The 26,445-nt window shown below is 39.4% G+C and overlaps 1 protein-coding gene across 1 annotated transcript in view; it reads left to right on the top strand.

Moving 5' to 3' along the window:
• Positions 1 to 26,445, top strand: part of CORIN (corin, serine peptidase) — a gene marked incomplete at its 5' end in the record, with an annotated part of 169,266 nt that overhangs the window by 15,464 nt on the left and 127,357 nt on the right. Inside the window, 2 exons of the mRNA XM_082482177.1 lie at positions 6,800 to 6,944; positions 19,634 to 20,086. Of these exons, the coding sequence (XP_082338303.1) occupies positions 6,800 to 6,944; positions 19,634 to 20,086 (598 nt within the window). The remainder of the gene's footprint in view (positions 1 to 6,799; positions 6,945 to 19,633; positions 20,087 to 26,445) is intronic.

The raw sequence follows: 26,445 nt of genomic DNA, 5'->3' as shown, positions 1-26,445 counted from the left end.
CCAACATTCTTCTCTTGAGCAGTCACTGAAAGCAAATTTGGATACAACAGTCACTTTTAAAATCTGTGATATGAAGTTGTCAATGCAAAGACTGAGGTTTATTGTTGCTTTCAGGAGTTGACAAGAAAGAAAATATTTGAGGTTCTCCTTTAGTACGATCATTTGCCTGAAGTAGCTAGTATCCACAATGACTTTAGAAAAAAAAATTCACAGAAAGAACACAATGTTTTCATTGGCACACATTTAATGTTTCTCCTGGGTTAACTCTGAGGCATCTTTACAGCAGTGGTGGTAACTCTGCTGTCAGTTATACACTTGTGCTTGGGATGATTAAGATCTCATGGACCTCCAAAATACTCAGTGTCACCTCCTCCTCACAGGAAGATTCAAAAAAATTGATGCCGAATACTATTTCTGTGTGTGTTCTCAATTCTTTGAGAATATAATTTTGTTGTTTATTGATAACATAAGTCTTTTATTCTTAAGACAAACTCTTCATGGAGTCATGGGTCAGCATTTACTTTGTATTACACTGGTTAGAGTCGGGCACTTTTGCCTGGGGTTTGCAAGAAGCGCATCTTGATTGGAAGTCATTCCTTTTAGGAAAACTAGCTGGATCTTATGTTTGTTTGTCTTGAAGAAACTAAGTCAGGTCCCAAGTGCCCTAATCACTGAGTTGTGTAGTGATGGTCCTGCTCCCTATTATCTTGCCCAACAGAATTGTGTACTTCTTTACAGAATATCCTGACTTCAAGGGATAATGTGCTCTGATTCAGGAGGAGTCTATGTTTAGCTGGTTGTGATACTCTACTGAGTTGTAGATCTAATTTTTAACTGCTTCAGGCTGAAGAGGGAATTGAACTCAACAGCCCTATTTTCTGCAGGAGCACTGTAACCACTGCACTGTTAGAAAGGGCAGGTTTATGCAATTTTTTTTCTCTTTTTAATTTTTTTTTTTTGGCTGTGCTTTCAAAAGTAGTTACAGCAGCTGTGTTTGGGGAGATCTGTATTCATAACAGAGCTGTGTTATTCCTCTGTTACCTGTGAGCTCAGACCTCCCAAGGGGGCCTAATACAGGCTGTGCAAACCAAAGTTATGGAATTCAGGGAAGCCTGCCATGAATAGCTGCTAAGCTGCTATATTCCAGCATGACCAGAGGCAAAACGTCAGGCAGACTTTGAAGACTTCAATATGAAAAGTGTGGACTGCAGGAAGTTATGTGGTCAAGCAGGGATTGTCTAAATGTGACTTAGATTTAGGTTTCTAAAAGTCACCAAAATCCTTATCTTTATCTATGCCTGGATATTTGAGGTGTTACTTGTGGGTCAGGACAGAAATTTAGCTGAGATATCCTGAAATCCTGGATTGAAGCATTTGTAACTTCTGAATAAGCTGCTGATTAAGAAAAATACTTCTGACAACCAATTAGCTGTCTCCAACATTCTTTATATTTCTCTTGTTGTGGGAAATGGTGATGATCAGATTACAGACCTTGTCAACTCACCCAGGCTGTACCTTTTCAACAGACAGAGCTACCACTCTTATTATTCTTACCCTGAGCTGGCTGTTTCAGATGTTCAGGTAACTCCACCATCTTTAAGTTGACCATCAACTTACATCCTGCTTGCTGGATAAGCCTAGTAGTAATACAGTTTTGAATCACTGGAATAGGAAGGTTATTAATTGAGATACTGCTAGCACCTCACACCATACTGGTACCATATGCATTTTCAATGTTACCTGGTCTTTGAACAGTGGAAGTAGCAAAAAAAGAGTCATCTGGGACACTGCACTGGATGGGGCCCAAGGAGGTCAGATAACATGTGATGCTTAGCAGTATCAGAAAAGGTACATACAACTGCACAAATGCAGTTTTGTTTCTTTTGTCTGCAACGTTTGGTAACCAGGGGTATCAGAAATATATGATAATTCTAATATTATCAGCATGGAAAATTTCCTTACAAATAATCTTTATGCTATCTGCAGAGACATTGCAGAATGGTGGAAAATTATGCTATAAATCCCACTTATGCCTACAGTATCCTCAGTCAAGGCAGTAAAATGGGCAGTGAGGCTGGGGAGATATAAATCTAGTCTCTGTGCAGCAATTCCTTAATAAATAGTTCAACTTCCATTTGTGCCAGTCACAGAATCAAAGAATCGTTATGGTTGGAGGAGACCTTTAAGATCATCAAGTCCAACCATTAACCTAGCCAAGTTACTACTTAACCATGTCTGTCAGCATTATATCTACATGTCTTTTAAATACCTCCAGGGATGGCAACTCCACCACTTCCCTGGGCAACCTGTTCCAATGCTTGACAACCCTTTCTGGGAAGAATTTTTTCCTAATATCCAATCCAAACCTCCCCTGGCGCAACTTGAGGCCATTTCCTCTTCCCCTATAGCCCATTACTTGGTAAAAGAGACCAACCCCCACCTCACTACAGCCTTCTTTCAGGTGGTTGTAGACAACAATAAGGTCTCCCCTCAGCCTCCTTTTCTCCAGGTCAACCAACCCGAATTCCCTCACCCACTCCTCATAAGACTTGTGCTCTAGACCCCTCACCAGCTTTGCCCTTCTCTGAACTTGATCCTACACCTCATTGTCATTCTTGTAGTGAGGGGCCCAAACCTGAACACAGTACTCAAGGTGTGGCCTCACCAGTGCTGCGTACAGTGGGACAATCTCTTCCCTAGTCCTGCTGGCCACACTATTTCTGACATAGGCTAGGATACTGTTGGCCTTCTTGGCCACCTGGGCACACTGCTGGCTGATATTCAGCTGGCTGTCAACCAACACTCCCAGGTCCTTCTCCACCAGGCAGCTTTCCAGCCACTCTTCCCCAAGCCTGTAGCACTGCATGGGGTTGTTGTGACCCAAGTGCAGGACCCAACACTTGGTCTTGTTGAACTTCCTACCATTGGCCTTGGCCCATTGATGCAGCCTCTCCAGATCCCTCTGAAGAGCTGTCTTACCCTCCAGCAGGTCGACACTCCCACCCAACTTGGTGTCATCTGCCAACTTACTGAGGGTGCACTCGATCCCCTCGTCCAGGTCATTGTTAAAGATATTAAGGAGAACCAGCCCCAATACTGAGCCGTGGGGAACACCACTTGTGACTGGCTGCCAACTCGATTCAGCTCCATTCACCACTGCTCTCTGGGCATGGCCATCCAGCCAGTTTTTCACCCAGCGAAGTGTACGCCCATCCAAGCCATGAGCAGCCAGTTTCTCCAGGAGAATGCTGTGGGAAACAGTGTCAAAGGCTTTACTAAAGTCTAGGTAGACAACATCCACAGCCTTTCCTTCATCCACTTAGTGGGTCGCTTTGTCGCAGAAGGAGATCAGGTTTGTCAAGCAGGACCTGCCTTTCATAACCCATGCTGACTGTGTCTGATTGCCTGGTTGTCATTTATGTGCTGTGTGATGGCACTCAAGATGATCTGCTCCATAACCTTAGCCAGCACTGAGGTCATACTGACAGGCCTGTAGTTCCCTGGGTGCTTCTTGCAGCCCTTCTTGTAGATGGGTGTCACATTTGCTATCTTCCAGTCAACTAGGAGGTCCCTGGTTAGGCCAGGGCTGCTGATAAATGATGGAAAGTGGCTTGGTGAGCTTCCACCAGCTCCCTGAGTACCCTTGGGTGAATCCCATCCAGCTTCATAGACTTGTGTGCATCTAAGTAGTGTAGCAGCTTGCTAACCATTTCCCCTGGGATTATGGGGGCTTCATTCAGCTCCCCATCCATGTTGTCCAGCTCAGGGGGCTGGGTACCCAGAAAACAACAGGTCGTACTATTAAGGACTGAGGCAAAGAAGGCATTAAGTACCTCAGCCTTTTCCTAATCCTTGGTCACTATGTTTCCCACTGCTTCCAACAAAGGATGGAGATTTTCCTTAGTCCTCCTTTTGTTGTTAATGTATTTATAGAAACGTTATTTATTGTCTTTTACAACAGTAGCCAGATTAAGTTCTAGTTGGGCTTTGGCCCTTCTAATTTTCTCCCTCCATAGCCTCATGCAATCTTTGCAGTTTTCCTGAGTGGCCTGCCCCTTCTCCCATATGCCTTAAACTCTCCTTTTCTTCCTGAGTTCCAGCCAGGGCTCTTGGTTTAGCCAGGCCAGTCTTCTTCCTTGCCGGCTCATCTTACAGCACATGGGGATGGCCAGCTCCTGTGCCTTAAAGATTTCCTTCTTGAAGAATGTACAGCCTTCCTGGACTCCTTTGGCCTTCAGGACCGCCTCCCAAGGGACTCTGTCAACCGGTCTTCTAAACAGGTCAAAATTTGCTCTCTGGAATCCAAGGGGACAATTGTACTAACTCCCGTCCTTATTTCTCCAAGAACTGAAAACTCTATCATTTCATTATCACTGTGCCCAAGGCAGCCTCCAATCACCTCATCACCCATAAGTCCTTCTCTGTTTGCAAACAACAGGTCTAGCAAGGCACCTTCCCTAGTTGGCTTGCTCACTAGCTGTGTCACGAAGTTATCTTCCACACACTCCAGGAACCTCTTAGACTGTTTCCTCTCTGCTGTATTGTATTCCCAGCAGATGTCTGGTAAGTTGAAGTACCCCACAAGAACAAGTGGTAGTGATTGTGAGACTTCTCCCAGCTGCTTATAGAATATTTCATCTGCCTCTTGATCCTAGTTGGGCGATCTATAAGAGACTTCCACCGTGATATCTGCCTTGTTGGCCTTTCCTGATTCTTACCCATAAACATTCAACCCTATTGTCACCATCACTGAATTCAAGACAATCAAAAAAACTCCCTAACATCCAGGGCTACTCAACTGCCTCTCCTTCCTGGCCTATCCCTTCTGAAGAGTTTATAGACATCCAATGCAGCATTCCAGTTAATGCGTATCATCCCACCATGTTTCTGTGATGGCAAATATGTTATAGTTTATCTGCTGCACAATGGCTTCCAGCTTCTCCTGTTTCTTGCCCATGCGGCGTGCATTGGTTTAGGTGCACTTCAGCTGGGCTATTGATCCCATAACCTCTTTGGGTGGAGAAGCCCAAGTTCCTACGTGACCATTCCCAGGCACTTCCGTGATTTCTAGCCCATCAATATCCCTTTCGTTTTTGCTATTGCATGGCACTCCATCCCCTACCTCCACTGGGATGGCAGACTGAAGGACCTCGCTAGCACGCTGTCCCACACAATTGATGTTCTGCCCCCAGGCTTGTCTCTAGTGAGCCTGGTTTTATCTCTTTCCCCCTTCAAATCTAGTTTAAAGCCCTTTTGATGAGCCCTGCCAACTCATGTGCAAAGATCCTTTTCCCTATTTGAGACAGACATACCCCATCAGTCACCTTCAGACCTGGTCTTGTATAACTGACCCATGATCAAAAAACCCAAAGTCCTGCTGGTGACACCAGGCTTGGAGCCAGGTATTAGTCTGTTGGGTCCTCCTGTTTCTTCCCTCATTGTTCCCTACAGCCGGAAGGACAGAGAACACTACTTGTGCTCCTGATCCCTTAACAAGTTGTTCCAAGGCTCTGAAGTCTCTCGATTGCCCTTGGACTTCTTGTTGCAGCTTTGTCGCTCCCTACCTGAAAAATTAAAAATGGATAGTAAACTGTGGGTCGTATGAGGGGAGGAAGCTCTCTCTTCACGTCTTTCATCTGGGCCTCAGGGAGGCAGCAGAGGTTACCAGTCAGTCTGGTAACCTGTTCTTCACAGAAAGGCACTTAACAGCAGAGCCAGCAAAGGGATAACCCACAGAGTCTGGCATTTACAAGACTAATAATATATACATTGTAGACCTGAGTTTCTTGAGGTTCTTTGGGGAGAGGCTGTCATGGTATTGAACGCATTTACACTCTTGTGTCCTGTCACGACCAGTTTCAAAGTGATTGATCTTCCTGACAAAGAGGATAAAGTATTAGTCATCCTTTGGGAAGACTTTGTTTGGAATTAATAATTATATTATCCAATTTCAGCTTATCATAGGGAAAATTGTAATTATTTTTAGTCAAGTTTGAAGAAAGATATATTCACTTCATAACAATTTCAATCTTGATATTAAATATTCATTTGGAATTTTGTTTTTATTCCTGTTTAAAAAGTCTGACATTTTTACAGTATGAGATCATAGTCTTAATGGAGTTACGTTTAAAAATATATATATTAAGTACATGTTCAGGCTTTTGCAAAGGTTTGAATTTTGGTAATTTGTGCAGCTCAATTGAATTCACAAAATAATTTTTCTCTATATTACTCTATATTCTATTTATAGAACAGAAAATATTAGTTGCAAACTCTAGAGAATACTCTTATAATTTTGTAAGGGACTTAAAAATGAGACAGCATTATTGTGCATAATAAGTGGAACAGTCCTTATCTCTTCTATTGTCACTTAAAACAGATTATAATAGTTGCTTGATTCCTTAATAAAAGAACATGAAGCTCCTGAATAATTAGTAATGGATTATTTTTAATTATAAAAGAAGCTGTATTTAGCCTTATTGCTTAAATTTATTATGTATTTTATATTTTTTCAAATGAAATGTCTATCCAACTTCTAGTTAATCAGAAACGTTTAGAAATTTCAATGAAGCTGTAAGTCTATGGATATTGGGTGAACTAAACTACGTTATATGGATTACATTAGGCTGTCCACCAAAAAGAAAGTTTACATACAGCTTTTCATTAAGAATCTAAAAGGCATTTATAGTATATATTTAAATCATATGGCTGTTCTGTGTAACGGGGAGGACTGCTGTTGAAAACATAGGTGTTACTAATCAACACCAGAATGATAAAACTGTGCTCTTTTGTTTTTCAGGTCTTAGGAACAGATGAGGATAATATGGGGGATGGTTGCTCTCAGAAACTGGCTTCTGCCAAGTTCCTTCGACTTTTGCTCCTAATACTGATTCCATGCATCTGTGCCCTTATCCTTTTGTTGGTGATCCTGCTTACCTTTGTAGGTGAGTGCTAATGGGGTAAATTGACACATTTTTAATTCAGAAGACTAAAATTGAGACTGCATTCTCAAGTGCTAATGTAATTGTGGACATTAAAAATATATCTTAGCACATCTACCTAAGAAACTAATCTACCTTGTGACTTAATAATGTTTGTTGCAGAGAAATAAATATGCTATATAGAGTTATATGTTTAAAATGTATTTAAGGTACCAAAGAGGAAACCGTTTCTGAATTTCTCAAAGGAGATTTTTGAGGAGCACACTACCTTGAGCATGTAGTATGTAGATGGTTTTCAGCAGTCATTTTAGAAGCACAAAAAGATATTTATGTTAGAACTTTACATTACTGTCACTGGAATGGAATATTTATCACTTTATGTCACAAATTGATGTGAAAATCTGATTTTTATTTTCAGGTGAAAGTTAATCTATAAATAGCCACAAATCTTTCCAAACAGCCTACAAAATATTACTGTTTAACTAAGGAAAAATATGTTCATTTCTTCTAAATATGAAGTATGTATCAGTGCAGAACCCCAAGTATATTTTGTGGAAACTTGTTCCAGGTATATTAGATTTCATAATGGCTTAGTCTGTTAACTAACTCTGTGTCTGTTACAGAATTAAAAGGTAATAATTTATTAAAAAAAAAACAAATTAAAAAGCCTTCCCTTTGTTACCTTTAGAGAAGCTGACATATCATTAAATTGCTTCAAGTGCAACATGGGAAAGACAGTAATGCTAGGTTGAAGCATTACTTTTTCAGGAAAAAAATGTAAAAACAGTAATCTGTTCTGCTTTCAGTGCTGAGAGTTTCTGGGATTTTTACTTGTTTTTTTTTGTGCTAATGAGAACATTTTTTAGTTGAGCTTCCTTAAGTAATTCACAAGCACATCTGTAAAAAATGGGGTAATGTGTGGGGTGTATAGACACAAATCTATTTTCCTATTTTATACCACCACTTTCAATACACATCATACAATCAAACAGCAAGCACAGGAAGAAACTAAACACATCTCAATAGCACCTTCAGCGCTGTCAAAATCAAGACAACTTAAATCTGTTTTCTCAATTCAGTCTATAAAGGATTTGCAACAAGACGTTGTAGGCCTGTTCTTTTCATTTAGCTTAAGTTAGGGAAGTAAAAAAACCCAAAGCTAGTGAATGTTAAGATTGACAAGTAAGTCTTGGGATGTATCTTTAAACTAAGAACAATCAGAAGTGCATTAAGATCAAGTAAGTTGGGCAATTAGGAAATATGACGCCATTCAATTTACTTTCCTTATGTTTAGCATTCCATTTGTATCCTTCATATCCTCTGCCCTAGATTTTTGTTCTTTGGTGAGAAAGCAGATAAAAAGCAGGTGTATTTACATCAGTTCTACCCAATCTCCTCCTCTGAGGCATGAATTGACATAACACTCATTAAAATGTATGAAATCCTCTGGGGAAATGGGGCCTGTTCTGATCCAGCTTATGTAGCAAAAATCAGGACTATCTCTTTTTAAGTCAATCTAATTACTATAGGGTGAAGAATAAGGTTTGGTGTTATTACCCAAGTCTAAAACTGGCAAAGCTCCCTTCAGCATCTTTTGAATTAGCATGATTACAATTTGGTATTCTTCTCTCTCAGTTAGCAGCTTTCATTTTATGTGCGTTGATAGCCTAGAAACAAATATATCTGATGACTGGAATGAAATGAACAAATTCTGTGAGCATCTTTAAAGTGTGTGTAATATAATATCGTCTGCTCTATTGAGAATACACTATATCCAGAATAGTAGCTCATATTCATTTCAGATTAATAATGACTGAATTCTGTTACGTCTACTATTGGTATGATGACTTACAATGTAAGAAAAGAGTTGACAGTCCTGACTGGCTAACACAAATTATCCAATATATACGAAATTCTGTTCTTATGTTTTAATTCTGTTCTTATTTTTTCATGAAATGGAGGAGTTAAATTCTGTGGTTGTCATTCTAGTATCTTTCACTGATGCTTACAACATAAATAGTGAACTCCAGTATATCATTTAGAACTGTACGAACTTTTTTGGTTTGACTTTGGTAATGAACTTATCAGAAAATTTGGCCTTTTATATTTTGCAAGAAAATATTTTGTTTCCTGTTGTAAGTTTGTAGGTAAATACTCTTTTCCTTCTGTAATATTTTTTAATTAAATGAGGCTTATACACATGAAAAGGTGTACATGCACCTTAGAACTTTCCAATTCACTTTCCTTACATCTGTTTGGTTGCCTGCATATCATTGCAAGCTCTGATGTTGAAGAAACTGAAAAGTTGGTATGGATGGAAGGAGATGGGTAGAGCAGTACAGTTATTAACTTAGAATGATAGAATGGTTTAGGTTGGAAGGGACCCTAAAGATCATCTAGTTCCAGCCTCCCTGCCACGGGCAGGGACACCTCCCACTAGACCAGGTTGCTCAAAGCTCCATCCAGCCTGGCCTTGAACACTTCCAGGGATGGGGCATCCACAACTTCTCTGAGCAACCTGTTCCAGTGCCTCACCACGCTCAGAGTGAAGAATTTCTTTCTAATATCTAATCTAAATCTCCCCTCTTCCGGTTTGAAGCCATTACCCCTTGTTCTATCGCTACATGCCCTTGTAAAAAATCCCTCTCCAGCTTTCTTGTAAGTGCCCTTATATTGTAGTAATAGAGAATGTCCTACTTCAGGTGTGTCATGGGGTCCTGTTTTCAGAATATTTCATTAATCAACATTTCAAAAATTATTTACCATCAAAGTATTCACAATGCAAAACCCTTGAAAAAATTATTTTGTTAGAAATGTGTACAAAGAAAGGACAAAGCAAATTATCAGTAGAGATACATATTATTTTGACTAAATATGGTCTTTTATGGTTCATTGAAGAAAATATCAAGCTGAGTTGTTTAGCTTTGACTTCTCTTAAGTACTTACACTCTGGCTCTGCATACTCTTCTGTCTCTCACCAGGAGTATAGCATGCTTGTCAACCCGTAGAAGAAAACTTTGTAATGAATGAATGTTGTTTCACTCATGGAAGTAGACGCAGTATCAGTTGCTATGAAGGAAGTCTAGCCTTTAGACCATGACCATAATAATTTGTTGATTGCCTGTGTTACACCAAGAGGACAGGAAGGCTTAGCAATGGTGCTTGCTTTGGACTGTTGAAGACCTAACTTGCAAGACCTTGACCACGAAGACCTAACTCAGCAATATAAATTTGAAGGGGCAAGAAAAGGCTAGATTATACATGACTAAAATTAATGATATATTACAATTTCATCTGACCCCTATAGACCTCAAGAGCCTTCTAATAAGACTGGTCCATAATATTCTTCTGGGAATTATAGTTAGTGTAGTATAATAAATTCCTTGAGGAACAGGAAGTTATTGGAAGTGGTCAACATGGATTTACCAAGGGTAAATCGTGCTTGACCAATCTGATAGCTTTCTAAGATGTTATAACTGGTTGGCTGGATGAGGGGAAAGTCGTGGATGTCATCTACCTTGACTTTAGCAAGGCTTTTGACACTGTCTCCCATGACATCCTCATTAGGAAGCTGAGGAAGTATGGGCTAGATGAGGTGACAGTGAGGTGGATTGAGAGTTGGCTGCGGGACAGGACTCAGAGGGTTGTGATCAGCGGCACAGAGTCTCGTTGGAGGCCTGTAACCAGTGGTGTCCCCCAGGGGTCAATACTCGGTCCAATTTTGTTCAATATATTCATTAATGACCTGGATGAGGGGACAGAGTGTATCCTCAGCAAGTTTGCTGATGATACCAAACTGGGTGGGGTGGCTGACACCCCAGAGGGCTGTGCTGCCATCCAGCGTGACCTGGACAAGCTGGAGAGCTGGGCAGAGAAGAACCTAATGAGCTTCAACAAAAGCAAGTGCAAGGTCCTGCACCTGGGGAGGAAGAATGCAAAGCACCAGTACAGGTTAGGGGCTGACCTGCTGGGAGATAGCTTGGAGGAGAAGGATCTGGGGGTTGTGGTAGACAGTAAATTATCCATGGCCCAGCAATGTGCCCTTGTCGCCAAAAAGGCCAATGGAATCCTGGGCTGCATAGGGAAGAGTGTGGCCAGTAGGTCGAGGGAGGTCATTCTCCCCCTCTACTCGGCACTGGTGAGGCCACAACTGGAATACTGTGTCCAGTTTTGGGCTCCCCAGTTCAAGAGGGACAGGGAACTGCTGGAGCGAGTCCAGCGAAGGGCAACTAAGATGACTGAGGGCTTGGAGCATCTGCCTTATGAGGAAAGGCTGAGAGAGCTGGGACTCTTTAGCCTGGAGAAGAGAAGGCTGAGGGGAGACCTTATTATGGCATACAAGTATCTAAAGGGTGGGTTGAAGGAGGATGGAGCCAGGCTCTTTTCATTGGTTCCCAGTGACAGGACGAGGGGCAATGGGCACAAGTTAGAACACAGGAAGTTCCGTTCAAATACACGGAAACAGTTCTTTACGGTGAGGGTGACAGAGCACTGGAACAGGCTGCCCAGGGAGGTTGTGGAGTCCCCTTCCCTGGAGATTTTCAAGACCCGCCTGGATGCAGTCCTGAGTAATGTGCTCTGGGCAATCCTGCTTTAGCAGGAGAGTTGGACTAGATGATCTCTAGAGGTCCCTTCCAACTCTGATAATTCTGTGATTCTGTGATTCTGTGATAAATTTCATTGCTTTCCAGAAAAAACAAACAGTAACTGAATCCACAGTTTGAATAGCTAAATCTTTCTTTAAAATGGACAGATGTAAGATCACCTTCAACTTGTGTTGGAATCTGTAGTCTGTGTAGCATTTTGCTTACACTGAAAAAAAATCCTTAAGTAATAAGTAGTATGCAAACATTACAAAGGTGAAAATTATCATGTTTGCAAGACCGAAAAACCTCTGGCATTTTCATTCTTCTCCTTGCAAAGAGGAAATGTTCTAAACCACTTGAAACATTGTTTTTAAAAAGTCATTCATGGCTGGTAAGCATTATACCTAATTAAATTTATTTGTAATTGTATATAATTGCTTATCGTTGCAGTTGTTTATGTGGGAAAACAAAATGCTTTATACTTACAGTTCCATAAAGGAAAATCAATTGTATTCATTTGATAGTGATAAATGCATTCCATGGTGGATGTCCCATTCCTTCACACCAGTATCCTCAGCTCATACTTATGTGGTCTTCTACCACCTCCTGTTAACAGCCATCCACAATTATTGCTTTGTCTATTGTTTTCTGTAGAATTCAGAACAAATTTTGTGACATATATAAAGAACGGATTCGTGTATGTCAGACTTTTACAGTACAGATGTAATTTTGGGCCATGTGATCACACTGCAGGACCACATCAAATAAGCCTGCCTTTGAGGCAAGCAGCATACCTTCTTATCTATACACAATATTAGGCATTCATGCATTTTGCATTTTGTAACTCTTTTAGTTCATCAACACTGGTGGGAATAAAGATTAGAATTAAAGTCTCTAAGATGCACCGTTGACTATGGATATGCAAATAATTGAGGCTTTGGTTCTCTCAGCGTCCTTTCATTATCAGCATGCAATGTTTATATTTTGGCTCTGACGTGTGTTTTGAGATTAATTTCGGTTCTCAGTGAGAATTATTACAAATGTTAAGTGTGATGGGTTGTTTTTTGCATTTTCATCTTACTCTCCTTAAAAAAGAAAGCTCACTCTAATAGCCGCGTTTTTATTATCCTTGTATAAGTATGAAACAACCTGGGCAATTCTCAAATTGTTCTGTTGTTTAGGAAATCTGTAGCAAGATTCCCCCTGAGAGATGCTGTCAATGTTCTTGTGTGTTGCTGGTTGAACAATGATCATTACTGTTACATTACCTGTGAGACCTGTATTCTCTGCCTTTCCCTTCTGAGAACACAGAAGGAGCTGTCACCTTCACAGAATAAACATCAGGAAAAGTACATTATAGTAAAACTGCTAGGCTTAGCTTTCTGGCTGTTGGATTCTCCACATTCATAAGGTAACATGCATATGTCAACACATATATCAGTTTGGGAACCCAACTGCACTGGCCCATATGGAACTTTTTGACACACAGAGGAAGTTAAAGTTGCAGGGAGTTATAGTCTAGAGTAAAAGGATCTTGATCTCTGAATCATTTGGAAATGCTGGTAGTTCTCCAAGTGATGTTGAGCCTCAAGGCACGTGACACATCCTCAAAATCTAAAGTGACTAGCAGCATGGAGATCTAAAAGTTGTAATTATGAAAGCAACATGAAATATAAACAATTACATTGTCAATCAATGGCAATATTTGCTATAAGACAGGTGTCTAAAGTTAGGAGTTTGACACTCACATATATATCAATCATTTGCTCCTGGGATATTTTCTGATGAAAGATGGTAATCATCAGCTAAATGATTTGCCAGTTCTTAATTTGATCTTGCCAACACAGCTATATTATGGGGAATGTCCAAAGGAGTGTATCCCAGAGCAGCCTGTATTTCATCCATCTATAAGAACTAATTTAGTCTAGCAAGCCTTCTTTACTGATACACCTGGAATGTTGGAAAAAAAAAAAAAGATGCTGCGAATACAGCTCCAGGTCAGAATGTCTGCTGTTAGAAATCACTGAAGTCAGTGGGGAATTGTTCTTGTGATCTAGAGAATAATAATGAAAGTCTGGCAGTCCACCCAGCACAGATGGACAGAAGGTCACAGTGACTGAAGCGTAGATCCTGGTGTGGCATAATTGATTCCCAAGGAGCCCATGGAGCTTTATTCATTAGCCAATGCTAAGTGAGTATTTAACACAGGCACAGAGTTCAGGATTGGTTTCTGAATTGCAATAGAGCCATTATGTGTACGTTACATTTAATTTCTTAGGTTAAGAAAAGCTTTATAAATAAAAATTTCTAGTTACATGACACATCTTGCTCAAGAGATAGGAAAAAAAAAGATAAGATTTTTTTATTAGACCACAGTGTTATGACTGTAACTGGGAACTTTAAGGTAACAACAGCTGTTAATATGCAAGGTAAGCTACTGTCTTCCTCTCCAGCCCTTTAGTACGATCCTGATATTTTTGCTGAGACTTTGTTGCCTGAAAGCCAGAAGTTGATGAAAGGGAAAATCTCTGCTTTCTGCACAGAAATGTCTCCTTTCTACACAGGACCTTAGAAGCCAAGTTTTGTTCTGCAGTTTCTTTAGAAGATGCCTTCCACAAAACTTTGAGTTCCATTTTATCTGGGAACTGATCCATTATTTGCATAGGCCACCTGTTATGTTGCGGCCCTTTTTTGGCCCCTTGGGCAGCTGGTAAGCAGTTTAAGGTAGTGTCTTTACTTCACAGGAGGAGCAGGAAAGGTCTCTTACGGCAGCTCAACTGAGGTGCAATGGTTTGGTATGCTATGGGACCTCCATATTATCAGTAATGTGCCCATTTCTTCAGAGTGCAGAGTCACAGGGACAGACCCTGCAGAAGAAATCTCAGTGGGTACATGCTGGCTAGTTATAGTAGTGAATCAGTGTTTTATTCCCTGTGTAAGTAACTGCCTCATCCATTACACATACTTTGGTAGGCTGCTTTGCTCTGTTTCATTATCTTTTTAAACAAACTTGGTCTTTTTGAGATTTCCTGCTGTGAACTGCAAGAAATCACCCACTGTGTACACTGCCAAAATCTCAATTTAAAAGCTTCAACAGTGTGACTATTTCTTAGATCTCATAATTGTCCATTTCAGGTCTTCAATTAAAGCATTAATTCCCCAATAGTGAACAGCAAGTGGAAAATGGTCAGTAAAACTGTTGGCAAGGCATCACTTTGAACCGAATGAGCTTGGTGCCAGTTCCTCGTTTTTGTACCAAACACAATGAAGGCCAGCATGCTGTATATTTCTGTCATCTGGAGATGTCCAGCTGTAGCTGGAAACACAAATCCAAAATGGTTACAGCTATTTCTCACTAATTAACTATCCATCTTATGATTTACTGTCTACAGCTCTGTATGAACTCACATATGAAGAACAGTTGGATATAGTGTGTGGTACACATGAATAAAATGCATATTCTATATGCATTGTATGGCTCCTAGCAGACATTGATAGTAATTCAGTTCTCATTACTGAAGCGATTGAAAAAGAATTGATTGTTGTAAAGCATCCCATTGTTTTCATAGGTATCTTAAAATTTAAATCATTCCTTCAGGGATTTTGATGCTATAAAAATCTCCAGCAAGCTTAATTTAAGATTGAAGATATACAGTAGTATTTTTAGGGGAGGAAAACGATGAGAATCAAAGCAAATGGGAGCCTAACTCAGACAGTGGATTCTATAGTCTGGAATTAAGTGCTTGAATTCCCTATCATCCATTGGGGAGATCAGAGGATAGAACGAAATTGTGCAGGGAGAACAAGGGGACTCAGTAAGGTGATCAAGGTGATCCAAAACTCTCACATACTAAGTGGAAACAGTGTTGCCATCTAGAGCTAGCCAGTGGGGAATACCAAACAGAGGTCTACCTACCTCTCTGAAGCGCATGTGCACCAGAGCCCAGGCTCATGTTACTTTGGGGGAAAAAAAAAAACCTGTTAAAAAGAATTTTAATACTACTCATTGCCAGCTGAGATGATACAACTGGGAAGGTCTTTTGTGTTGAAGAGGTTCCTTGTGTGGTACACCTGTCGAGAAGGGGAGTTGTTATCACTTGGAAACTATGAAAATAGAAGAAAAAATGCTATTGTTGGAAAGACGGGTTGAAGAAGCAAACAGGCATTTGGGGATCTCAGTGAAAGAAGTAAATGGTCTTATGGGTAGTGATAGACATAGCTATTATTTATAGTTCCAGAAAAAGAATGAAATAGGGATGAGTGAGGAGAGGATAGAATCCAGTGGGTAACTTCAATATTTTCCTTAATGGTATTTATTGGTCCACTGTATTAAACCAAAATTTTTAAAAAAACCTTTCTTTTAAAAGTTTACCTGTCTTGTAATGTGTTGCCTGCTATTCTGCTGAGTGATATATAAATAGCTAATAATTTTTACTTTAATTTTAAATCATTATTCATAGCTCTTTGGGACCAATGTTTTCCAGGCTTTTTCTATTTTTATGTTGAGTGGAGGAGAAGAGAGGAGCCTAGGGAGGAGGAGAGAGAATGTGAAAAAATTCCCTCAGCTATTCTTGAGTTGTGGCAAAAAAAATATGTACTTTTCCAAAGAAGGAAAAAAGCTCATTGTAACTTTTTGAAAACTACAGAAAAAACTACTGAAGTTTGAAACTTGAAACAAAGTAGGCTTCTGAATCATAGAGATTCCAAGCTTTATTTGGAATCAAAGCATCCAAGTAAAGCTACATATGAGTGAAGACAATTTCTGAGCATGATCAGTAACAATTCCTTACATTTTAGCAAAACATATTACTACTGGTCCCTATTTCTAAAAGCAGAGCACATTCATTTTTTTCTGTTTGGCCTGACCAGAGGACTCAAGCAAAAAAAAATTGCTGCTGAAATAATTTGCAGGTGGGAGATTTTTAGTTGCTTCTGTAAAATATACGCAGTAAATTCCTCCAAATCCCAATGAATTATGAACATTTGCTGGTCAAAAAACAGAAACCTTAACATGCATAAGTATAAAGTTCCCTTGGGCTCTTCCAGTAGAAGTTAGACACAAAGATTTACTTACAGTTACTGACAATGCAGCCAAAACAATCCAGGCTGGATAAATGAGGATATGGTAAATCTCAAATGGTAACTGTTTCATTGAACCCCATTATATTTCAAGAATCTTACAAATTTTTCTTGCTGATTCTGTTTGCTATAATTAAACCAATGAAAATTAAAATGCTAGTTGTATTCTTACCTATAAAGCTTTCCAACCCAAAGTCACTTCAGATTGTAACTGGAAGTTGGGTTCTTCTGGCATTGTTAGTTGTTTGTAGCTGTGCTTAATAAAAAATTCCTCCTGCTCAGTCCTTGAATTTCAGACCAGTGAACTGATTTAGTCTAGATGCAAAATGCATGAAGGGATGAGAAGAGGAATTCAGTAACAGCATCGGGAAGGGGCTCAGAATACTTGAGTGTGCACAGGCTACGTGTGGTGCCTGGAGCTGGCAGAGCAGTGGGTTTGGCTAGGTAGAGAGCCTGGAGTGGTGGCAGGTGAACGATGCCTGGCTGAAAGGTGATCACGCAAGCAACCATTTTGGTAAACACAATAACCAAACTGAAGTTCAGCAGAGGTGGTGGTGGGTGTTGTGTGGTCTCAAGAGTCATCTGTACGAAACAGCTAATGAAGGATCATGTCAATATGAAAGCCTAGGAAAAAATGATTTACACATCAGAATGGAAAGAAAAATCTGTGTGATTTGCCTTGAGTTCAGAGGGCTTGTAGAGAAGAACAGGAGATAATTTCTTGCTAATGTGCTTCAGGTGTGACCAACTTTTTGGCTTGAGGGCCTGTAGCTAGCAGTAACGGTGAATGAGAAGAAAAGGAGCTGAAAGGATAAGCAGAAAACTCTTCTTTCCATATGGAATCCAGCTGGAGGAAGCCATGGTTTTGGCCTTCTCTTTGGATTTTGGCTAAGGAAAGGCTGTTGTATTTGTGTCCCACTGTTGAAATTCAGGACAAATATTCTTCACTTCTTTGTTTTTACTTTATTGTCTTGAAACAATGTGAGAGGAGTGCTTAAATATCACTGTTAGGAGTGGACAACACAAAAAGCTATTAAAATTATGAATCATCATAGAATCATAGAGTCATAGAATTGTCTAGGTTGGAATAGACCCTTGGGATCATCGAGTCCAACCATCTACCCTACTCTACAAAGTTCTCCCCTACACCATATCCCCCAACACCACATCTAAACGTCTCTTAAACACATCCAGGGATGGTGACTCAACCACCTCCCTTGGCAGTCTATTCCAATGCCCGACCACCCTTTCTGTGAAAAATTCTTTCCTAATGTTCAGTCTAAACCTACCCTGTTGGAGCTTGAGGCCATTCCCTCTTGTTCTGTCATTAATTACCTGTGAGAAGAGGTAGCACCAGCCTCTCTACAGTGTCCTTTCAAATAGTTGTAGAGAGCGATGAGGTCTCCCCTCAAGCCTCCTCCTCAAACTAAACAGTCCCAGCTCCTTCAACCGCTCTTCATATGATTTGTCTGCTAGGCCCTTCACCAGTTTCGTTGCCCTCCTCTGCACTGGCTCCAGCACCTCGGTATCTCTCTTGTATTGAGGTGCCCAAAACTGGACACAATACTCGAGGTGTGGCCTCACCAGTGCTGAGTACAGGGGCACAATCACCTCCCTACTTCTGCTGGCCACGCTATTTCTAATACAAGCCAGGATGCCATTGGCTTTCTTGGCCACCTGGGCACACTGCTGGCTCATATGCAGCCGCTTGTCAATTAGAACCCCCAGGTCTCTTTCTGCCAGGCAGCTTTCCAGCCACACCTCCCAAAGCCTGTAGCGCTGCATGGGGTTATTGTGGCCCAATTATTGTCACGATATTTAAATACAGTTGGGAGATTTTATGTTTTGAGGGATTGCTTTTAATTATTTGTAATCAAGACTAGCTGAACTGTGTTTATTATGATTCTTAAATTCTTTTACGTGGGTAGCTAGTGGCAAAAAATGCTTTTGCTATTTACCAAAAATTTCTTATATTGTGATAGAGTGGTGCTTCTGTTCTAGCATTCAATATGATTCTAATATATTTGGTTAAAAAATTTAGTTATTATTTCTAGTTTTTATTATAGGTAACTAAGTTATATGTCCTATATATGTTTGAGATGCCTCCTTTATTATTTGGATTAAATATTTCAGTAATAGTCACAGGTTAAAAATAGATTCTTTTACTATTTAGTTTGAATTCCCTGATGCTTATGGGATCCATCTCCTTAGTGTTACACAGCTGATTTGATTTGTGAACTATAATTACTTGCAACTGTTCAACACATACAACTAAGCAAAGTCTGTGTTTGTCTGTGATATAATAAATGCACAAAAAAAATAAATAAAAGTGCCTAAAGTTTTGGATACAGCTGTATATTTAAAACCCAGTATCAGAAGAATGACAAAGAACTCACGGACCTATATTTAGCAGTGGTAGTTAAATTACATAATCCTATATAGAGGAAACAATACCTCTTTCAATTTTAAATGTTAGTGAATATAAAATATATTAAAAATGTATTGGTTCCCTTGAAGCTTCAGAATTAGCTGTCCAAAGACAATGGTACTATGAAAACAAGAGATGATGCTATTTATAAAGAGAAAAAAAATAGTATTGCCAATCTTGTTAAGACTATGGTAGAATGAATGCATGTTGGAGCTCCCCAGAATTACACTCTATAGTTATAAACATGTAAGAGTTCAGTGACCTATTGCAAGTAAGATTAAAACACTTTTAGTTCATGGAAGTGTTTATTTGTTTCTCTATTTATCTTATAGTAGTCATAGCTTTTGTTTCAATGGGCTACTGTTATTTTGTTGCTACATGGAATTTTTAACTTTAGTTATCTTTAATTTTAAATTTGAAATAAATACTACTTTTCAAATCTGTGCCATCATATTTAGAATCATAGATTAATTTGGATTGGAAAGAAACTTAAAAAGGTCATCTAGTCCAACCTCCATTTATTAACCTTCCAAAACAAATTGGTGACACTTGGACCTCCAGGTGATGGTAATTTTGGTCCTTTTTTTCCTTTCTTCCAGGGGTGTTAGAAAAAACATGCTTTTATTCAAATGGAAGTGAGGTCCTCACAGTTAATGGAGACATTGAAACAGCTGATGTTCTTTTGCCAAACATGGTTGAAAACAGTTCCAAGGCTGATCCCACAATGGATCGTGGCACACGGCCCTCTTCCTGGACCGCCACATCTTTATCCCACATTGATCACATGAACAACAACTCAAATATATTTAGAGAGACTTTCCAGGAAAATTCATTTGCTCTTGGAACTCAAGCCACAGTGCTCAATCCTCATCCTACATATGATGCTGCTTTGGTAGAGGGCTCTGAAGACAGCACCCAGCTGTTTGCCACTGCAGAGGAGACGACTTTGTGGTCTACAGATGCATCTTTTAACAACACAGAGAGGATGACCACTCTGCCAGTATTAAGTTCTACCCGTCCATCTCTGTCACAAAAAATGGATCAGAAAAAAAGTAAGTTTACATTTTATTTGGCTCCATATTTCTGACTCAAAAAGTACAGAACATACTGTTGGCATTCTTCCCAATGTGTTCCCATGAGTTCTGAGGAATGTGCTCCTTTTGATAATTTACTTTGTCATGCACATTCCATGTTGCAAGCAGCTGGTTTCTTATCAGAACATTTGATTGACCCCATTGAGAGACATGTAGTAAATTCTTTCAGGTATGAATACTTACAATACATTCTTCAAGTGGTGATAATCATGCATGCTTATGAAGGCTGAAAGTGAGTTATTGCAGACTCTATTCAGTTTCTAGATTGAATTTTTGTTGTTTCTTTAAAATTATGAATGTGGCAAGTACCTTTCTGATCTTGGGGAGGTAATTACAGTTACAAATTTTTCAGTGTTAATGGATAGATTTTTCTCTAATTTGAAGCAGTTTCTCTATGCAGCAATAAAGTTCCAGTGACTTTTATGAGGACTATAATCAAAATGTCTATAGGCGAAACATGTTCCAGGTCATAGAAAGATCTGAAATAGACAAAAGGAGATAGTGACCTAAAAGTGGCACACTCTATTAAATGTGGTTTTTAAATTTCTCAAAAATGAAAATGAAGAGATGGTATCTGAAGTGGTGATCACTTCTGAAAGGCCACTGAATTACATGTTATTTTGAGGAGCAGGTCTGTGTGTCTCTTCTGGATTCTGTACTCGGTTAAGTTGTAAGACCTGATATTAGTTATCTGAAATTTTTTGCTCTGTTCGGTTGTTTTTTAAGCATTCTCAGTGCAGGAGTTTGTCCCCATCCCCCCTAACATCAAACAGGCAGATAAAAGTTGGGAAGCAGCTCTGTTTGTGTCTTTTTCTTGTTCTTTCTGGAGTAAAGTAAAAGTAGGGAAAACCTTTGAATAAGTCCTTTCTTTTTTTAAAACCCAGTACACAGAAGAGATTCCTTTTGAGGGCATTTCAGTATTGGCTTATTTTCTCACTCATAAAATAGCTTTCAAAAATAATAACTTACTGGGTTTCAATGATTTGTCAATATTTTCTTCTGTCCCCTAGACTGTAGTGACTCCACAGGCCATTTGAATGGTGCAGGCTTTCTGGAAGTTCTGTTTGCTGAATTAATTTTCTTAAACAGATTTAGCTCTTATTTTCTCCCCCTGCACCTCAAATTCAGAACAAATGTATATAAATGCACACTTGTATCCTATTAGTGATTCATTTATTTACCTCTTTTGGTAACTTGGTTAATTATCACCGCACCAAGGCATAGTGTAAAAGCATAGTGTGCTACACTGCAGATACTTCAAACCTACAGGATTTTCAGTAATTGTTGTAGCAAAGGACACCTCAAAGTTAGTGGCCTGATGATTAAAAGTGAGCAAAACTGTAGGGCAATATATGACCTGTTTTTATTATCTAGGTTGTCTTTGACATGTTGTGGGGGTCTAACTGTTCCTATTTTAGAGGTGGTGTCTTTGCATTACAGTCTTAGTAACTAGGTAGATACAGTATAGATATACTGTGTAAGATTTTGTGTTTGTATTCATCTGCCTAATCATCATATTTGAGATACCTGGAATTCCAGGAAATATAGATGAAACCCGTGTAAAACTTTTTTTCCCTTTCCTTATCATGTTGGAATGAACTCTCTTGGAGTGGATACAATATGTGTGTGTATGGGAGGTGATATACTAGGATGTTGACGCGGGGACAGTACTACAGAGGCTCAGGACAACCTTAGGTCTGGATTTCTAAACTTTCAAATGTTTGGGTGTTGATATTATATAGGAAGTCACTTGTAGTCTATGAAAGTATGTGCTCTATTTTGGTAAGTGTAGTTTATTCCAACAGCGTTTATATGCAGTAGGCATGACTATTTGGGATTCTACTGGGAGGTGGTTTCTTCTGTGTAAAGAGAAAAGGACAAAAGAGTTTCAAAGACAAATTTGAAATACCATAGGTTTCTTTAAAAAACAAAACAGCAAAAGAAACCCCATCCCAAACTGAGGTATTTCATGTGAGGTTTTTCTCCCCCTATCAGATACATCAGGAGCTGGTATGCTAGTAATCTATAACCTCTCAGTCTTGAATTCCAATTTCAGGTGTTTTGCTTATCTGTATTCATGTGGATGTTGCCTTAATTCTGTGTGTAGATACATAGAAAATGTATATATATTTTGGGGATCAAGAAGAATTTGGTCTCAGAATAACTATGTGTTCCTGTGGCTGTCCAAGGCATGGAGGACTAGAAAGCGGGGGATTTTGATGAGTTCACAGGATTTCTCAGTACCTCACTTGTCATTGTCTTTGCAAATTAACTCCTTATAGACAACGCCTTGGTCTCTTTGATCCCTCCTTTCCCACTAAGCTTTGCTTCTTTGAGAGAACTCTAAGGTAACAGAGAACATGGTCTGATGTCCACAGGAAGTTCTTATGTATTCTGATGTGGAGGGAGAAGGGGAATAACTGGGAGATGAGATATAAATAAGTTTTGGAATAGTGTGACTAGAATAGCCTTTTGGAGTAAAAAGGGTTTTTTTGGGACAAGTAAAAGTTAATGGCCACATGGGAATGGGGAAAGTAGATCAAATTAAGTCTCTCTTGCTTAGTGCCTGGATCCAACTGTGACTATTAGCACATGCCTAAAGAAGAAACTAGGGTTAGCATAGACACTTCAACGTTATATGGTAGCAGATTCCAGTGATCTGCAGTGAGCCCTGATGAGCGTTCTCCCATGAATTTATGTAATGATATTTGAACCTGTATAAAATGGAGGTTGGAGCTTTTTAGGCATATCTTGTAAGAAAATTAATCTTCAAATGACGTGTGAGGTTGATGTTCCATCATCATCAATGCACAGTAGCAGAACATCCATCCAGTACAAGTTTTGTCTGGTTCAATGCAGGCAAGTGAATGCATTCTATTGATTTAGTAAGCATGCATAACTTGTACTTTAAAGTGGTTTTATGCAAGGTGTTAAAAGACAAATAATATGTCATACAATGTAGAGACTGCCAGTGCAAAACCAACCAGACAGAATTCTCTGAATGCATTTGAACTGTCATTCATGTGGCTGTAATGTTTTTGGTCTGGTGTTAAAATCCCTAGCACTAGATTTGCTTTACTGGTGAACCACAGCTTCCATAAAAGACATTAGAACACATTAATAAGAGAAATGATAAACACTGTGACCATATGGTATTCACTCAAGACTTTAAAATAACACAAGTAAAATATTGCTGAGTTACTAACTGGAGAGGAATGAAATTTGGCACATGTGACATCAATTATTTAAAAAGTCCTTGAAGCAGAAGGAAGTTATTTGGCAGAAATTCTAGTAAAGAATAGATTAGTGGGTAAATGGAAATGCACGATACAATAAGGAAGAGATGAAGAAATTTATTTTCATTTCACAAGGGGAAGAAATGCCTCACAAATCTATTAGAAAGTTCTTTGAAGAAGTCAGTGAAAATGCTGGTTAATACAACACACTTGGCTTTTCAAAATGCTGTCAACAAGAGTCCTCACTGAGAACTCTCTTTAAGACTTTTCTCACAGACTAATTGCTCGTTAAAAGACAGAAGGAGAAATAACAGTGAATGGTTAGGCTCCACAGTGAAGAAGGTTAGTGATGGAGTCTTACAGGGTTTTCTGATCTGGGAAAGCAGTGAATAGTCAAGTACAGCATTTCTGCTAGTACAGAATTATCTGTCTGAAGTGAATAGCTAGGAATCACATAAATGTCTCATAGTGGAGAGAGTGAGTGATAAAATGTTTAGATGACTTTGCGCCAATAGGTGCAAAAGAATGCAGGAGAGTGGGGAACAACCCTAACTCTATGTAATACAATGTTGGATTCTCAGCTAGCTTTGCCACCAAAAAAAAAAAAGGCCTGACAGTTTGCTGCAGACAGCGTTCTGGCTCTGTGATTGTCAAGAAAGCAAACACCATGTTAGGAATCATCATGAGGTCTGCAAAGAACAAAACAGAAAACCTCATTACATCAGTGTATAAATTCAGAAAGATAATAGTAGAATCTGAAAAGGCAAATAGCAGGCAACCAGACCAGTAGAAACATGGAATAGCTTAGATGTGAGGAGGCATTAAATAGGAGGAAGACACTGTTTTCCTTATGGAAAACAGCTGGGTGAGGATTAAGTGGTTGTGGTAGGTATTCATACCATTTTGAGTGTCCTGGAGAAATGGAGCAGGGAAGAGTTACTTGCTGTTTTTCATTATATCAGTAAGTGCCTTTTTTTTATCAGTAAGTTGAAACAAAAAAAGGAGATATAGCTACATATTCACAGAATATGTAAATCATGTAACTCTTTGCCACAGGATGATGAGAAAATAAGAAAGTATGAAAATGCTTGGAGAACTTGATGAGAGGTTGGTCTGTTGGGGGCTTTTAATCACAGTAGTCTAGTTGCAACACCTGACTTGTGAAGGCTCAAGATTTTAGGTTGCCAGAAGTTGTTGTTATACTCCTACGTAGTTGTTCCTTATATTTGCAATAAATTCTTAGAATTTTTCTTGAACATATAATGCTGGCCCCTACCAAAGGTCACCTTCTGAGATAAATGTATCCTGTGTTACTTCTCTGTTGGAAATCAAGTGAAGGAACACGTTTTTGCTGTTGAGGGATTTCAGTTTGTGAGTTCATGTTTAAATGTTTTCTGAAGGCATGGACCATGGTCCTAAGACACTAGGATGGTTCATTGGAGAGTTTTCTGATAGCAAAAACATCAGGAAGGGAGTCTTAGGTGAACCAAGAGGTTCAGTAGTGTACATTCATGGAATTTAGAAGTATATGCAGTAATATTCTGTTCATCTGTCAATCAATGCTTAACAGAAAAAGAACCATACACTAAATAGTAATTATCTTAAAGAATAAAGGATGGTTTTACAAGATAGATAACAGTACAATTTTATTGGTACTTTTTTTTTCTTTTTGAGACAAAAGTAGGCTGCAGTTAGGCAGTAAAGTGGGAGACTGACCAGGAGACATCTCAAGTGTATGAGATTGAGCGGGATGTTTTCATTTCAAATGAAGCAGACTCCCTGTTTTGTAATACTGCTGATTTGGGGAGACAGGAAGAAGGAGAGTGAGCGAGGGTTGACATTCTTCCTAGAAAAACATCCTGTAAACTAATGGGATATGCACTGGGACAAGAGGTATAAGTATCTGATTTTGTTTCTTCCACTCACTGATGTTTATGCATACGTACATTTAATATCCCTTTTTTCTGCGCCAAGTCTCTCGTGCTTCTCTCCTAGTAGATAGTCTAGTAATCCTTTACAGGAACAGGCCTCATCTGCTCTGAGAGGAAGGGAAGTGGCTGCTGCATAGAAGGAGAGGAAGACACTTCTATGTGATAGTAGGAGATGGCACTGGCGGTGGAAAAGATGGTCTGTAGAGGCTTTCATCTGAGGAACAGCCTGGCTGTACAATTCCAGGCTGTACTGGGGAGTCCTGGGAAGCGCTGGGTCTCTAGACCTTTCATTAGGAAAAGAACTGAGTAAAGAGCAAGGTGTATATAAATAAAGGACATGTTTTTTCCAGCTCTGGGTTATTCTGAATGTACTTGACAGAGTGCTAGGAAAAGGCACGTGTCCCAAATGAATGTGGATGTGGTTCCTGTTCAGCTCCTCCCTGCACTTGCACAAGCACTCAGGAGGGTGAAAAAAACCCCAAGCCCTAAATGATTGCTTGGAAGAAAGAAGTAGAAAAGTCTCTTCGCAAAAACAAGTCACTGTATCAGAGGACTTCTCAAATGTTTCAAGAAACGTCGCATTTATGTTTGCTTGTTTGCATCTTCTACTCTTTTCCTAAATAACAAATATTCGTACTATGTGGAGGACCCTTAGGTCTTTTCACATTCCATGCACATCTTTGCAAAGAAATTAAATTGCTTAGTTTCAGTCCTCTTCTCAGCCTAGAGGTTATACTAATCCTCTCTATTGTCATTTAACTATGTTTAATTTATACATTAAATAAATCTCTTTGTCTCTACCCAGCATTTTTTACTTTGTATTTGGTGTTCTGCCACTACTAGAATCTACAGAGCACTAGTCTGGCCCAGCTTTCTATTTGGTAGAAAAAAGCAATGTGAGACCTACTGTGGGGATAGCTGGATAGGATATGTCACGTGTGGCACAGAAACAAGAAATTTCCTGCCTCACTCTCCCTGCCTTATGCTGCTTGTACTACAGACATTTTTCTTCTACTGAAGCTAAGGTATCCAGTAACTGCATCCCAAGTCAGACCATAGGCTTGCATCTTCCTAATCCCCAGCGTCTCGAGCAGTGATCTAATAAATCACTTTGTCTGCTAGCTCAATTTATGTGTAATTACTCATACAA

Source organism: Vanellus vanellus, assembly GCF_965231255.1.
Source record: "Vanellus vanellus genome assembly, chromosome: 4".
Lineage (NCBI taxonomy): Eukaryota > Metazoa > Chordata > Aves > Charadriiformes > Charadriidae > Vanellus > Vanellus vanellus.
This window is presented reverse-complemented; position numbering and strand designations above follow the sequence as displayed.